At 41.1% G+C, this 17585-nt stretch overlaps 1 protein-coding gene across 1 annotated transcript in view; it reads left to right on the top strand.

The window, feature by feature from the left end:
* AGMO (alkylglycerol monooxygenase) overlaps positions 1-17585 on the top strand; it is a 679770-nt gene that overhangs the window by 372275 nt on the left and 289910 nt on the right. Inside the window, exon 7 of the mRNA XM_069211800.1 lies at positions 12406-12472. Coding sequence (XP_069067901.1) covers positions 12406-12472 — 67 coding nt within the window. The remainder of the gene's footprint in view (positions 1-12405; positions 12473-17585) is intronic.

Raw genomic sequence — 17585 nt, 5'->3', positions numbered from 1 at the left:
ATAAGTGCTAGAAAGTCACTTACTGAATGAAGACTATTTGTCACCGTGAATTGGTCAGTAGGTCGCCCTGCATGGAAATAGAAAAATAGACATACAATGGTGTCTCCAAGGTAAAAGAAAAGTAATCACCCCGAAACCAAGTGTGACACAATCAACATGACACAGAAAGCTTACAATCCCATAGTAGAGAAAAGGCATCCTAGGAACGCGCAAGCCTCAAACCAAAGGGAATATACTAGGTGTAGAAAAATATAATAATATTATAGTGCATGGATATGGTATACGCTGGTTCATGGTTCAACAAGAGTTTTTGAGGATAACATGTGCAGAAAGTCACTAAGTAAAACTCGCAAACGGTTCTCAAATATGTTGATGTGAATCTAGCTGTAATTATAAATATAAATATAAGCACCTTGCCCCAGGGTTAGACTGAGCTCCGTTAGAATACGTCAGGTAAATGCAACATATGCTGGAAAAATAAAAAATGTACAATGGTCACAAAATCCTCAGTAAACGCTACTAAAACCCGTGTTGGAATATAGAACTCATTGTTCCTCACATGTAAAAACCAGTCGCTATAAAGTAATACAGAATGGTCGAAAGGGTAAACACCAAATGGGTTAAACAAAAGGATCTCAGCCATCACAGTCTGGTGGGGGGATTAAAAAGGCAGTCAGAACATTTAAAATGCACCGATCGTCACCAGGACAGAAAGAGACTTACTTCAAATCCTCCTCCGATCCGACGGTAAACCTACCAAGGGTCGCATGCCTGAAAACAGTTGCACAGCGTCCCGGGGGGGGGTATAAGTAGCCGGGATTAAGCGCGCGGTCATTCGCATTCAACCCGGAACTTCGGCAATGACTGAGGATGGTCATGGAAACCGAAGAAGGACTGACAAATGGAAAAAGCGGCGGCCATCTTGGTAGTTGCACTTATCATAAAGGACCCAGGTGAATACGTGGAAGTCTGTATGCAAAAAGAATACTAGAACGTAGGATGTTGAATGCTATCCACTGATCGCAAACAAGGAGGATAAAAGAATCCAAGACCCACACAAAATTAATGTGGCTAATGATGTAAAAAATTATATAGAAAAATGTAGAGGCTAAATGTCAATAATCTGCCCGATTTTCTAACTATATGGAAAATACCTGTAAAAGTCTTGGGGGCAGAAAAGAGGGCATATTCTAGCAAATCTATATAAGTAATATAGTAACACAAAAACATAAGTCAGTATGGAGAAATTGTTTTATCATTATCATAACAGTCAAGAGGTATCGAGTTAGTGAAGAGACAAAAATGTCATAACTGATTTGAGGTGATAAGGTGCACCATGGGATCTTATTGTTTAGGCCCTCACTGGATGTCTTGAGTCTGAAAATCCAACGTTGTTCAGTTTGAAATAGATATTTGGGATCACTGTCATTATGTCTAGGCACCTGTAAAACTATCCACCATAAGTCGTCAGGGCCATGGTGGGCTTCCAGGAAATGTGAACTTAATTTGGTAGTAATACGAGAACACCTGATATTGCTTCGGTGTTCATTGATTCTCTGTTTAACAGGTCTGGTCGTCATGCCAACGTACTGCAGATTGCAGGGACAAGTAATCAAATAGATACATTGTCGAGTATTGCAATTCGTATGTCTGTTCAGATGCCAGGTGCCAACATATTTCAAATCCAATTGGTCAACCCGTTTGGTCAAACAACAGACATTACAAGAGCCACACGGGTAGTGTCCAGTTACCAGGGGTAGATTCCATAAAGTTGTCTGTTTTGACGTATCTCCTTGTGTACGTGGACGTGTATGTACAACTAAATCTTTAATGTTAGGTGATATTTTGAAAGCAAACAGCGGTCTCGAAATCTGAGTACCCCCACATTGTAAAATGCTCCAATGTTTATTAATGAGCTTTTTTACAGTGTTGGACAAAGGGGTGTATGTAGATACACAAGTTATCCGAGCTTCTGCTCCCCTCATAACGGGTGCTAACAAAGCCTCCCTATGATTTTTCCGAGCCCTCTTGTAGGCCGGGTTGATAATCTTCTTAGGATAATGATGATTATGTAGTTTATGTTTCAATTCAAGAGCCTGGGCGTCAAAAGATTGAACAGAACTGCAATTACGACGTAACCTCAAAAATTGGCCAACAGAGTGATTGTCACACAGGGACTTTGGATGATGGCTGTCGTATAAAAGCAGACTATTCCGGTCAGTACTCTTGTGGTAAGTGTTGGTCACAAGTTTGCTGTCAAAAATCCTGATCATTAAATCCAGGAAAGGAACTTGGGTAGTGAAAGTGTGAGCGGTGAATCTCAAAAAGGGGTCTAAAGTATTGACCCAGTTGGTAAAGAGATCAACCTCCTCTACAGAACCTTGCCAAATGATCAGAATGTCATCTATATATCTTCGCCACAATTTGATGTTATCATGGAAAGGATTGGATGCAGGTAAAATGAATTTTTTTTCAAAATGATACATGTACAGACATGCCAAACTTGGAGCGAATGTACTGCCCATAGAAGTACCCCGAATCTGATCAAACAGGGAATCGTCAAATTGAAAAAAGTTCTGCGTCATAGCTAATGTAGCACATTGCATCACAAAATGCACAGGAGTAGGGGAAGACCAAGAACTCTGGAGGAGAGCAGACTCCACGACTCTTAGGGTGGCTTCCTGGGGAATGTTTGTATACAAGGCCTCTACATCCAAAGTGATCAATACTAGGGCTTGCATAGTGGAGTTGACAGTCTCAATCAAATTTAGGACATCTTTGGTGTCTTTAATATAAGTGCTGGAATCTCTCACCAAAGGTTGCATAAAAAAAATCACAAAAAGTGGACAGCGGTTCCAACACCGAGCCGATGACGGACACAATGGGACGTCTGGGTGGAGGGAGGATACCCTTATGGATCTTGGGGAGGCAATAGAAATACGGAGTCCGGGGATGTGTGGTCTCCAATAATTCAGCCTCCTTAGAGGATACCAGGCATTGCCACGAGCTTCTTCAATCATGCTCTTGATTTGAGTCTGTAAAAGACTACTGGGATCACAGGTTAAAGGTGCATAATATGTAATGTCACTAAGGAGGCGAAGACATTCCTGCCTATAGTCAGAAGTGTTCATGAGGACTACAGCATTTCCTTTGTCAGCTGGTTTAATCCCTATCGATGGATCAGTGGAGAGAGTCTTGAGGGCATCCCTTTCAAGAGTAGATAAATTAATAAATGGATGTTTAGGGTAGACCAGGTCAATGTCAGATAGGACAGCTTTTTCAAAGGCCAGGACCTCACATAGAAGAGAATGTGAGGGGGGCACAAAAGTAGATTTTTTTTTTAAACCTGTGTCATCAAGAGAAGGAGGAGCTGAACGATCCTTAAAAAAGAAGTGAAGATGAACCTTTCTAAAGAATTGAGACAGATCACAGTTTAAGCGAAAAAAGTCCACAGGTGGTGTAGGTACGACACCTAGGCCTCTATTGAGGACTCTCAATTCATGTATAGATAGTTGTCGGCTAGATAGGTTGACCACTAGGTCCTCGAAGGGGGAATCCTGCCCTGACTCCGGGTGACCATTTGTGGTTCCTCTCTGCCCCAGTGAACTCTCCTGCCTCTTCCTCTCCTTCTGCCTCTTCCTCTGCCCTGGCCGCTGCCTAAAAAAGGCCCATAAGGTAACATAGGGTGAGGTTGAAAGTATGGATAGGGTGGTTGCCAGAAAACAGATTGATTGATGGGATAATGCAGGAGGTTATAAAAAGGTTGGGGCATGCTATCATCACTGCTGCATCTATCGGATGGGAAGCTGCTGCTGTAATTACGCGCTTTCTTATTAGACACCGTGGACTCATCTGATGAGCGGGATTGTGCATCTGCCTCAAAGTCTTCCTTGATATAGGGATAGACATTCTCCTGTTCAAATTTATTAATGTCCTTTTGTAATTTAGAGATTTTTTGCTAGGTAAGGAGCTCTTTGGTCTCACTGAGTTCCGCATTGATCTCAAGAAGGCAGCTCTTAAATGCCGCTAGAGTGACTGCCGTCTTAATTGTACTCTCCACACAGTTGATCTGTATGGTGATGGATTTGGCTAAACGTTTTGAAGTATTAATAATGAGGACAAGCCAATCACGGGTGCACTTCCATGCAATTTGTGCCCAGTCTTTCCTAAGGGCCAGGTCCTGTAGAAAAATCCTGGGCACATTTGAAACCAGTAGGCCATTCGGGGCAATGTTGGCTTTAAGGTATTCTGTCATGATCGTACCACGCATTATGGTTTTGATCAATTCACGCTTCAAAGAGGATAGTTTGTCCCAATCCTCCTTTAGGCTACCTTTTAGACCCGAGCCATCACTAGTGAGAATAGAAGGGGCCTGTAGTGTGGCCCGAAACTACCTTGTCGTCATAGCTGAGACCTTGGAAACTATCCATAGTTCAAACTAGACAGACAGGAAGGTGAATCAAGGATAGAGGTTATCCTAATTGGGAAATGATACAAGTCCCACAGCACAACTGCTGTCCAACCTATCAAAAAAATGAGAGGGACTGGGAGAATTGTGGTCCAGTGTACGGTCTCCCAAAACCTAGATATGAAAATAGAAATAGTGCACTGTTCCAATATATATATATATACACATGCAGGGAGAAGGAGTGTCAGTATTATCAGGAGAGCCCTCAAGCATCCACTAGAATGCTAAGCATCATCATTGGGCTAACTCCTCGTCAGACCGGCACTGCAATGTCTGGTGGACGACCCCCCACAAGGTGGTGGCACTCAACCGAAGATAATCTAGCAGAAATGATAGGTCTGTGAAAAATACTGACAATAAGAAAAAAATGGGAAAGACAAATGGATTAAAATTGACTCTGAGCCTTAGGCATCATGATTTAATAACTCGGAAAAAGGATCAGGCCAAGATTAAAAAAAGAAACAAGAGGAGTTAATACAGGGAATAATGTCCCCCTATACTCCATGGAAAGGAAAAAAGGTAGTGTACCTAGTCCTAACACAGTGTGGTCAACATGTTTCGCGCCGCTAGAAACCCAAGTCCTACTCGAATTCCATGATGGAGCCTCACATCCCTCAGCATCTTCGCCTCCTCAGAGTCCAGGACTGGATGGTGACTAATTCCCTTAAATTAAAAAGGGACAAAACAGAAATCCTCATGGTCAGGGTTTCCTCATCAGCTTGGAATGCTACTCTCTAGTCATGCTCATGGGGCATGCTTCCTGTTCCTTCAAAGGAAGTTAAAAATATGGGGTTCTGCTTGAACAATGTTTCCCATAATGCTCAAAATCAGATAACCTGCACATTTTTCTTTGTGCTATTAAGCATGCTGAGAAAAGAATCTCTTTCCTTGCTCAGAAAAGCCGGGTCTCACAACTGATAGCTACTATTTTATCATGCCTGGAATATGGCAATGTCTCATACCTTGCTTGGCCTATCTGAATACTAAACTGCCAAATTAAAAATATTTCAAACATTGCCATTTCGGTAACAGCTGGTCCCAGGAAGTTTGATATCGGAAGTATGTTGCAACTTCCACTGGTTGCAGATCAGGAGCTCAGCATGGTGCTAAATGTCTTTCATCCAGACTGTGTCAATATACTCTCAACAGGTCGCTCGCATCAGGAGCTAAACTCTTCAGTTCCCACTCTTTATCTGCTCCTATATCGGTTGGTGCTTTCCAGTAGCTTCGGCCCACACTTTGCAAAAGCTTACCCTTTCATCTTCACACACATACACAGTGTTTGAGAAACAGGTAAACCTCGTTAAAGTACCTCTTTGATATTATCTTTTTTGCCCCTCTCCTGTTGTTGCACCGTAATTCCTCACTTTACAGAGAAATAAACATATAAATAAATACATTAATAAATAATATGACCTTTGATATGGATAGCTCTTGTTCTTGGTTCTTGTCACTCAGAATCATCTGGATGCAGGACCACTAGTTCTTCCAGTGGTCGCCCCTCTAGCCCACCCCATCAAGGCAGCTAATGCAGAATCCATTGTCATTCTTCAGGCAAACACTAGTGACTTCTGCAATGTGTTTGCTAACCGCTGTTAAGTATGTATATCGGTCCTCTTCCATAGCAACACCTTCAATTTGTCCATGTGCGGAATTAATTTGCCACATTCGTTGTCAGTGTGGAGCATAATAGAATGTAGTGTAAAGGCAAGGAAAACTTTCGTGAACTTCTTTAAGAAGCTACGTGCATTTTATTTTGGCAATGTTATGACGACATTCGTTCTTTGAACCTTTGACTTGCATGGACAAGTCCAGATTAATGTGTTGGCCTCCATGCTGAGAGGTAAAATGAAATGGCGTGCCAATATTCTCACTTAAGACCATTAATCATGGATGCATTCTTTTAAAATATGGTGTTTATTGTATAAACATGTCATGCACTTCAGTATTTAATAGTCCTAGCCTTGTTCCTACGTTACCAGCTTATCAGAGCCGAGCCCCCTAGGAGGAGTTTTATGATTCCAGACACATTGAGGCCCTTGAAGTGTTTGATTTTTTTAAATTATAAATATTGTTATTTCACTCTCCAGTATGGAAATTTGTCCATGCCCATTTTATATGCTTGCTGGACTAGAAAGATCTTTCATCGGTTAGGAAAAACAACTTGCAGGAATATAAATCAGAGGTTTCTGAGGGATTCAAAGTGTGAACCTGGTCTGCTAAGGACAGATCCCAGGCGGTCTGCCTACCCCTGACCCCCCGCAGAGTACTCACATGGCAACAGCGGCCACCAGAGCCATCTGTATAAATATTTAGGTCCTTTTTTTGCTAAGCACGACACCCTTAGTACGGTCTGCAATTAAATTCTTTATTTTTATGTTTCCTCTCCAGCTGGTCCAGAATATGGGCTCATCCATGAAACCCTCCTTCTAAAGCGAGCGTATTAAACAGGGCGTTTGCAGATGCTTAGAATGAAAGATGCTGTACTATGAAAAACAGGTGGATTTAAGTTTTACTAACTATTTGAGACCATTATTTCATTTGTCTTTTGATGTGAATTCGGATAATTAAAAATATCCAAGATGACACATCATAGCTGCCACCAGCTTAATTCATATTTATTATAATTGTCTCTTTTCTAAAAAAACAGCGATATTGTAGAAAAGCAGACAAAAACATTAATTTGGTATGTAAAACAAGGTGTTGGGCCAGATGTATGCTCCAGGTCTTCCTCTTATGCCTCTGTTTTCCTTGACTATTGAAAAAAACCCATAAAACAAGTGCATGTCTTATAGCCATCATTAAAATGCTCCCACGGTGCTAACAAATGGCAGGGCCACTGCTAAGGCTTCTTATGTGCATGAAGACATACTGCAGACAACAACTGCTGCTTTTTTTTCTCTGTTTAAAAAATATATATATTATGGACTGCTGAGTTTTTTCATCCTTTGGTAACAAAAGCAATCCCGGCACAGATGTCCCTCTGCTATCTACCTACACACAGGTTCAAAATCATGAGCCATGATTACATCAATCTACCAATATACCTAATGTGGGCCGGACAAACGTATTTTGACCACTTTACCAGCATAAAACACTTTGTACCAGGCCAAAAAAGGAGAAAGTTAATTGCGAAATTACTGCAAAGATATAAAATACCTATCTTGGTTCTGATTCGTGCTGCATAATAAGCAGCTTTTTACCGGTGAAACAACAACGTTGGAGAGTAAACTTTGTAACGGAACTGGATGCGCTCTGATTGGAAGTATTTATGCTGTATTCGTGAAACATCTTACCTCCCTGAATTCGCAGACCAAAGGGACATGTTGTTTTTTTCTATCCATAGGGCAGCCTATTTGTGTGATTCGCTATAGTAGCTTGACACTCTCCTTGGATATATGTACTGATTGTTATGAAAAATGACAATAAAGACCAATTTTAAACAAAATACGCTGCCTTCATAAGAAGTGCGGCGCCAAGGCTGATTTGCACGTGCTTGATGTGTGTAATGATGGAAATGCGTTAAAAAATGATGGAATGGAATGACCTCGTCGTTGGTCACTGAACTCTGCTGTAAGGGTGGCAAAATTTCTACTCTATGATTAACATCCCTGGTTTCATATGATGATAATAACAAATTGAATGAAAAGCACAACATATCCAAATGTGGCTTTTGTACTAGAGAGCACTTGATGTAAATGAAAAGTTAATGTTTTTGGGTGAGCAAATCTATTCACTAAAAGTACAAAGATTGTATTATGGTACAAAGTATCTTATTTTATTGACAAAAGAATCATTATTTGTACTGAAGTTAATTTATCAATGTATTTGATAGGAAAATGTGTTTTTTCAAGCCTCGGTCTGATGATGTTTGGGGAAACATTATTTGCAATTGATACAGATATTTGAGTATGTGATCTTCGATTTATAGATCATACGGAGTTTGGGATGATAATCACAGAAATTTGTTCCACCACGACAGGACGGTCTTTTTACTGTTTATGGCAATATGGAGGCATTTTATTATTAATACTGAGAAAGTAGTTCACGACATTATCAAATTTTCTCATTGAGACCAGAGTATAAAAGTGTTGTGGAAGGTCTCTACTATTCTATCCCTGTTGATTGAGTGGTGACATTGCTTTAAAAGCCTGCAAGATGTATTTAGCTCTACTATCTCTGGCTTGCGATTGTAGGATTGTGCATGTTTAAAATGTTTCATCCTGCAAATTGAAAGCGGTTATGAAGGTAAAGCCGTGGAACTATGAAAAAAGTAGAATGAAGAAGTGAAACAAATCCTATTCACGTTTAAAAAAATAAAATCCATGTGAAATTACATTTAAATATTATTTGAACTGTTTCTTGTACCCATGGCTCTGTAGTCATCCTTCTTAGGAAAATTGTCAATTTCACAAATATTTTGATATAACTAGCAGTTATGTACTCTTGTGGAGCTCCTGGCCTACTCCTGAATTCAAAAGGTACACCATGAGTAGTCCTGGCTTTGTCTTGACTTACTATTAGAATTCAGGAGTAAGTCAGCAGTATTATAAAAGTAGTGAAATCAAAAGGCCAGCTGTATCATTTTATTAAATTGAGATTACCTAATTCTGATTCCCTGCAAATCGCAATTAGGTAATCGCTATTCTAATGTATGAAACTCATGGAGTTTCATTTTGCGTTTACTAATGGATCACAAAGTGACCTACCTCATTCATTAGGTTGGTCGCAATTTGTGACTCATTAGGAAATGCTAAAATCACAGGGATAGTGGCCTGCTGGGCTCAGCAGACCACCACCTCTGTGATTGCTTTTAAATAAAGAAATTTCTTTTAAAAATGCAGCCCATTTTCCTTAAAGGAAGTCTCCTCACAGTAAGTTGGGCTTGTTCACTTTGTTCACTGTATTTATGGTATTTAACTTTTAAAGTTCACAAATGGCTATTTGCTGTAGGTGTCAGTTAGCATTTTTTATAGCTAGTACAATGGATGTGCCCCATGTTCAAATAAAGGGCTTTAAGGGATGTCTGTCTTTATCTGATTTAAAGTTCCCTGTGCCATAGACCATCAAATTAAGTGTGATTTTGCCTTGAAATCATTCTTTGAAGGTTACTTCTCCGACAAATCATCTGCATCAAAAATGCCTTCACATCATCACCATCAGAGTCCAGTAAAAGTTAATAGTTAAGTTCTATGTCTGTCTTGCCGAGTCCCGTATTTACTGAAAAGGCATTTAAATTGATAATCAAAACATTTACTGTGGCATTTTGCCAAAAGACACCTCCTAGCTTCTTATAGTCCCTGATCTTGCTCAACTCATCCTACTAGTAGACTTACCAGGTATTTTCTCTCTCTGACCTTGAACCACAATTACACCTTCAGTTTAGTGAATTGTGTTCACTCTGTTCACCAACATGAAATATTTCTTTTTAGACTAACCACTTCTGTTTGGCTAGTGTCTCTTTTTCAATAACTAGTCATTCTCTTTCAAGTTTTTTTAATTTTTTTAATCTTTGATGTCTTTTTCGGACGCAACTGATTCATGTGGTGTTTGGTCCATGGTAAAGACATGGAGAGCTTGCACAATGCTTCAATGCGTTCCTACTAGTTTTCAACATTCACCTCTTACTTGGTTGGGCCTTCCTGTGATCCATCCTTTAAATGGTCTTATATTCCTTTTATTGCTAATAGAAACGTAAAATACATTTATGCCAAAACAGAACTACTAAATGTGTATTTCATATACACTCTGCTTATGTCATTGCCAAAGGCATTGGTTGGAGCCTTGCTTAAAATACAGTGATTCTTAGGAAATGAAGCTGGAGATACCAATACCTTGTGTCACTTGTTAGTATCATTAAGACATTATTACAAGATTATTGATGATGTCTGCACCCTCATTTGAAAGGTTTGCTTATCTCCTCTACTTTGACATGCAAAGCTTTGTTATAATCAGCCTACCCATTACCAATAGTTTCTTCATGCAAGCTGCCAAGCCATTGATTCTCACATCAAATTACCTTTTATTTACCCCAAATGAACATATAGCGTGGCTGTTTGTCTACTCCTTCCATCTGAGGATTATACATCACCCTGGGGTGTGATATTTGACAGCATCTAATTCTCTAGGATCAGAACATTCCTGAAAGCCCAGTTTTGACAGCACACACTCTTTGTTATGAGGTGCATAGAAGGTTCAAGGGAGAAAATAGAGGTGGCTGGATGGAAAGAGAAATGTCCGATAGCTCACAATTATAGGATATGTAAGGAACAGTAATTGTTAGAACCATATATGTTACTTGGCTCTCCATTGTGGGATATGAGGTGCACTCCAGAAGTATGTAGTGTTCACAGTTGTTCCAAGGTATTCACAAGTAGTATATATGTGTGCAATGAATAGTTAGTACTTGCACAAGGTATGATCATGTGGTTAGCTACTTGGTAATTGTAGACATTTGGGGTGCCCGCTGCAAAAAGTCTGAGTTGACCTTAAGTGCCACTCAGCATGACTGTCAGCTTCTTACTTTGAGAACAAGCTAAATTGCAGAATCTGTTGACCCAGTGCTGGCTTGATGGCTGCTAGAGCCCTACGTGACTCTTTCAGAGAGACTTTGCAGTTCACAGATGTGCAAGAAACACATTGATTCTTGTTGCCAGGACTTTGGTTTTCTGCGTCATACATCAATGTTGGAGAAACAGCACCAAGTGGTGTACATCAGGTTTACCTCTCACATAGAATTTTTGCATTTGTATTCCTGGTGACTTCTGAAGTCTGTATCCTCAAATTGTTCCCCAGATGTTTGTTTTCAGCCACTGCTGTCCATGCTGCTGTTTGGTGCCAGTACCCGGCATTTTCCCAACAGAGTATACTATTCACTCGGCCCAGCCACAAATCAGAGAGGCCTGACACACCGCTGAAGCATGCTGTAAAAAAGCAGCAACCATAAGCGCACTGACAGTGACACTGTCTTCTTCACAATAGGCATGGTGAAGACAACAGATGCCTGGGTCCACAGTGGAAATGCTGATATTGTCTCAAATTGACCTTGCTTTGAGACATGGTCATCCCAGTGACTGGGCATATGATTTCTAAGTACATGCTATACAGTTGAGGACAGATGTCATATATGGTGACAGATTATTAGATGAATGAATGTATAAACGAATTAATGAATGAGTGAGTGAATGAATGAATGAATGAATGAACTAGGACCTTTATAATGCACACAAAAACCAGTAAGTCTCTTGTCATGTATTGTCTGTCACCTAAAGTAAGTGCAATAGAGCAACTTTTTTAACAATCTCAGAGACGCCATTTGTAGTAGGTCATTTGGAAAGGAATTCCCTTGTACAGAAAAGGCGCTCCATCCTCTGCTTTAGGTTTAGCTTGTGAGATGAACACATGGAACAGACTACACCAAGTGCCCTGAGGAAAATGCTGGTGTATGCACCTGCTTTCTACACCCCTGATACACTTTGATTTTACAGCAGTGACCATAGGCACTTGTGTGGCCTTTTCTGTAACAGAATCATCACTCCGGTGCTATATGAGCGCCAATTTAATCTCAAGGAGGCATTCCCACTTTTGCATGGGGTTGTGGTACCATATATTTCCCTCACATGAGCTCAATCATGTAAACAACAACATGATGACACATATGCCTCAAAATACTACCTTGCTGTTTCTAGTATAATAACAGCCATATTTTAGGTGTGATTCAGTATTCTATGCCTGTGTGGAGAAATTCACCTCTAGGTATTATGTTACAATGTTGTGCAAATGCAAACATGTGATTACCTTTGAATTTTAAAGAGGACATTTTGAACATAACGTAGATTTTGCTCATTCTAAGAGAACAACGATATTTTAATGTCTTCTGTTTCAGAGCATTGTAAAATGGTTTCTTATTATTCATTCAATATGTTTTTTGTCTTTAGATAATAAATAACCTTGGACCTTTAGAACTGATTCTTAATACACCTAGTCATCACAGAGTTCATCATGGTAAGTCATGCTATGTTTTCTATGCATTTCTTTCGCAAGATATGAACCCATTAACTTAATTAAATTTAAAGGGGCGTCCTCTCTCACTGTTAAATGTCCTGTGATAAATTGAAAGGCCCTATCCTTTGTTCCCTTCCTGGCCAGGCTAGCACCAGACCCAGTGGAGGGAAGCTTTACCCAGACCTGTTTTTAAGTGACCACAAAGGAGGGGATTATGCATTATCCTGGCCTCACTCTGGGTTGGCACACAGGCTTTGCACAAGAGAAGGGTTTCTCCATCCTGAATTTTGATTAGGGCAAAGAAGAACTGTTGAAAAAGTGTAATGTTTCACTAAGATGAATGTGATGATGATGAAGAAATGGTATTTGTACTGTGCATAGCTACTCCCAGGAGTCTCCGGTGCTCAACTCATAGAAAGACCAGTAATTTTGAACAAAGAGACATGTTTTTAACCTCTTTTTAAAGATGGAGAATGATTCAACTGCATGTAGATCTTGAGGGAGTTTATTCTAGGCTGATGGCCCCAAATAGGAGAAAGTGTGGCCTCCTGCTGTGGCGTGACATATATTGGGAACCTTTGCCAGTAGCCTGTTAACCCCTTCGCTGCCAAGCCTTTTAGCCCCTTCTGGTGCCAGGTCTTTTTTGGGCTATTTGAGGAAGTTCGCACTTAGACACTCGTAATTCTTTGTCCACATAAGCTACCCTCATCAAATTTGCATCCTTTTTTAACATCCTAGGGGTTCCAGAGGTACCCACAGTTTGTGGGTTCCCCTGGAAGACACCGAGAAATTTGCAAAATATAGCCACATTTTTTTTTTTTGTCAACAAAATGGGGAAAAGGGGTGCAGAAGAAGGCTTGTGTTTTTTTCCATGAAAATGGCATCAACAAAGGCTTTACGGTGGTAAAATCACCATCTTCCCTGCTTTCAGGAACAGGCAGACTGGAATCAGAAAACTACATTTTTCAACACAATTTGGGCATTTTACTGGGAAATACCCCATTTTTACTATTTTTTGTGCTTTTAGCTTCCTTCCAGTTAGTGACCGAAATGGGTGTGAAACCAATGCTGGATCCCGGGAAGTTAAACATTTCCAAAACATAGACAACATTCTGAATGCACCAAGGGATCATTTGTGTAGAACCTACAAGGCTTTCCTACAGAAAATAACAGCTAAAATAAAACAAATAGTGAAACTGAAGTGAAAAAACCCAGCCATTTCTCTCCACGTTTGACTCTGTAACTTTTTCCTGCAATGTCAGATTTTTGAAAGCAATATACTGTTACGTCTGCTAGACTCTTATGGTTGCGGGGATATATAGGGCATGTGGGTTCATCAAGAACCCTAGGTACCCAGAGCCAATAAATGAGCTGCACCTTGCAATGGGATCCATTCTATACCGGGTATACAGCAATTCATTTGCTGAAATAAAAAGAGTGAAAAATAGATATCAAGGAAACTTTTGTATTTTCAAAATGGGCACAAGATAAGGTGTTGCGAAACAGTGGTTATTTGCACATCTCTGAATTCCGGGGTCCCCATACTATCATCTTAATTACAGTGAATATCTCAAATAGATGTCTTTTTTTTACACACTGTCTTACATTTGGAAGGAAAAAATGTAGAGAAAGACAAGAGGCAATAACACTGTGTTCCCCCAATTCTCCCGATAAAAATGTTTTGTCACTTGTGTGGGTAGGCCTAGTGCCGACAGGAAACGCAACATGCACACATCACATTTTTACATTGAAATCTGACATGTTTTTTGCAAAGTTCCTAGCTGTGGATTTTGGCCTTTAGCTCAGCCGGCACTTAGGGAAACCTACCAAACCTATGCATTTTTAAAAACTAGACATCTAGGGGAATCCAGGATGGAGTGACTTGTGGCGCTCTCACCAGGTTCTGTTACCCAGAATCCTTTGCAAACCTCAAAATTTGGCCCAAAAACACTTTTTTCTCACATTTTGGTGACAGAAAGTTCTGGAATCTGAGAGAAGCCACAAATTTGCTTCCACCCAGCGTTCCCCCAAGTCTCCCGATAAAAATGGTACCTCACTTGTGTGGGTAGGCCTAGTACCCGTGACAGGAAATGCCCCAAAACTCTACATGGACACATCACATTTTTCCAAAGAAAACAGACCTGGTTTTTGCGAAGTGCCTAGCTGTGGATTTTGGCCTCTAGCTCAGCTGGCACCTAGGGAAACCGACGAAATCTGTGCATTTTTGAAAACTAGACACCTAGGGGAATCCAAGATGGAGTGACTTGTGGGGCTCTCACCAGGTTCTCTTGCCCAGAATTCTTTGCAAACGTCAAAATTTGTCCAGAAAAAACCTTTTACCTCACATTTGAGTTACAGAAAGTTCTGGAGTCTGAGAGGAGGCTCACATTTCCTTCCACCCAGCGTTCTCCCAAGCCTCTCGATAAAAATGGTACGTCACTTGTGTGGGTAGGCCTGGTGGCGGCGACAGGAAATGCCCCAAAACACAATGTGGACACATCACATTTTCCTAAAGAAAACAGAGCTATTTTTTTTTAAGTGCCTAGCTGTGGATTTTGGCCTCTAGCTCAGCCGGCATCTAGGGAAGCCTATCAAACCTGTGCATTTTTAAAAACTAGACACATAGGGGAATCCAGGATGGGGTGACTTGGTGCGCTCTCACCAGGTTCTGCTACCTAGAATCCTTTGCAAACCTCAAAATTAGCCAAAAATCACTTTTTCCTCACATTTTGATGACAGAATGTTCTGAAATCTGAGAAGAGCCACAAAGTTCCTTCCATCCAGCGTTCCCCCAAGCGTGTTGATAAAAATGGTACCTCACTTGTGTGGGTAGGCCAAGGGCCCGCAACAGGAAATGCTCCAAAACACAACATGGACACATCACATTTTCTGAAAGAAAACAGAGCTGTTTTTTGCAAAGTGCCCAGCTGTGGCTTTTGGCCTTTAGCTCAGCCGGCACCTAGGGAAACTTACCACACCTGTACATTTTTAAAAACTAGACATATAGGGGAATCCAGGATGGGGTGACTTGTGGGGCTCTCACCAGGTTCTGTTACCCAGAATCCTTTGCAAACATCACAATTTGGACACACGTTTTCCTCAAATTTCGGTGACAGAAAGTTCTGGAATCTGAGAGAAGCCACAAATTTCTTTCCACCCAACGTTCGCCCAAGTCTCCCGATAAAAATGGTACCTCACTTTTGTGGGTAGGCCTAGTGCCCGCGACAGGAAATGCCCCAAAACTCTACATGGACACATCACATTTTTCCAAAGAAAACAGACCTGTTTTTTGCGAAGTGCCTAGCTGTGGATTTTGGCCTCTAGCTCAGCCGGCACCTAGAGAAACCTACGAAATCTGAGCATTTTTTAAAACTAGACACATAGGGGAATCCAAGATGGGGTGACTTGTGGGGCTCTCACCAGGTTCTCTTGCCCAGAATCCTTTGCAAACCTCAAAATTTGTCCAGAAAAAACCTTTTACCTCATATTTGAGTTACAGAAAGTTCTGGAGTCTGAGAGGAGGCTCAAATTTCCTTCCACCCAGCGTTCTCCCAAGCCTCTTGATAACAATGGTACGTCACTTGTGTGGGTAGGCCTGGTGGCGGCGACAGGAAATGCTCCAAAACACAATGTGGACACATCACATTTTCCTAAAGAAAACAGAGTTATTTTTTTTAAAGTGCCTAGCTGTGGATTTTGGCCTCTAGCTCAGCCGGCATCTAGGGAAGCCTATCAAACCTGTGCATTTTTAAAAACTAGACACATAGGGGAATCCAGGATGGGGTGACTTGGTGCGCTCGCACCAAGTTCTGCTACCTAGAATCCTTTGCAAACCTCAAAATTAGCCAAAAATCACTTTTTCCTCACATTTTGATGACAGAAAGTTCTGAAATCTGAGAAGAACCACAAAGTTCCCTCCATCCAGCGTTCCCCCAAGCGTGTTGATAAAAATGGTACCTCACTTGTGTGGGTAGGCCAAGGGCCTGCAACAGGAAATGCTCCAAAACACAACATGGACACATCACATTTTCTGAAAGAAAACAGAGCTGTTTTTTGCAAAGTGCCTAGCTGTGGCTTTTGGCCTTTAGCTCAGCCGGCACCTAGGGAAACCTACCACACCTGTAAATTTTTTAAAACAAGACATATAGGGGAATCCAGGATGGGGTGACTTGTGGGACTCTCACCAGGTCCTGTTACCCAGAATCCTTTGCAAACATCACAATTTGGACCAAAAAAACACATTTTCCTCACATTTCGGTAACAGAAAGTTCTGGAATCTGAGACAAGCCACAAATTTCTTTCCACCCAATGTTCGCCCAAGTCTCCCGATAAAAATGGTACCTCACTTGTGGGGGTAGGCCTAGTGCCCGCAAAAGGAAATGCCCCAAAACACCATGTGGACACATCAAAATCATCAAATATAAAACTACGGGTTTTTGCTGGGGGGGAGGCACCCGTGTTTTTGGTCCTGGGCTCAGCAGCCATATGAGGAAACCTACCAGTCCCAAACATTTCTGAAAACTAGGCACCTGAGGGAGTCCTGGGAGGTGTGACTTGCGTGGATCCCCCAGTTTTTTCTTACCCAGAATCCTCAGCAAACCTCAAATTTAGCTAATAAAATCAAATTTGTCCCACATTTCTGTGTGGGATCACAGCACCGGGACACATTTCCTGCCACCCAACATTCCCCACAATCTCCCGGTAAAAATGATACCTCACTTGTGTAGGTGGGCCAAGTGCTTGTTACAGGGAAGAACCAATAACATGTCGAAATTGAGGGGGAACCAAAGCGGGTCTAAAAGGGCAGTTTGAAAAAAATCATTTTTAGGCTGACAAGTGGGGCAGAATTATAATCATTATATATGAGACAATGCTGAATGGGGACCCAATTCAGTCCCTCTTCCAAGGGGATGTGGTCAAAAGACAATAGTGAGAATTCACTTCTGTAGCCACTAGCTTGTTAACTGCGTCCACCGAAATAAGGAGGCAAGTTGGCACATGATTCAGCTGACTTTATTGGTTTTTGTTGCATGCTTTAGGTGACAAACGTTTTCACCACCTTAACGATTTCCTTGGATTTATAATCCTCAGCCACAATCTTTCCTTCAAAGCA

Source organism: Pleurodeles waltl, chromosome 10 (assembly GCF_031143425.1).
Source record: "Pleurodeles waltl isolate 20211129_DDA chromosome 10, aPleWal1.hap1.20221129, whole genome shotgun sequence".
Taxonomy (NCBI): Eukaryota; Metazoa; Chordata; class Amphibia; order Caudata; family Salamandridae; genus Pleurodeles; species Pleurodeles waltl.
This window is presented reverse-complemented; position numbering and strand designations above follow the sequence as displayed.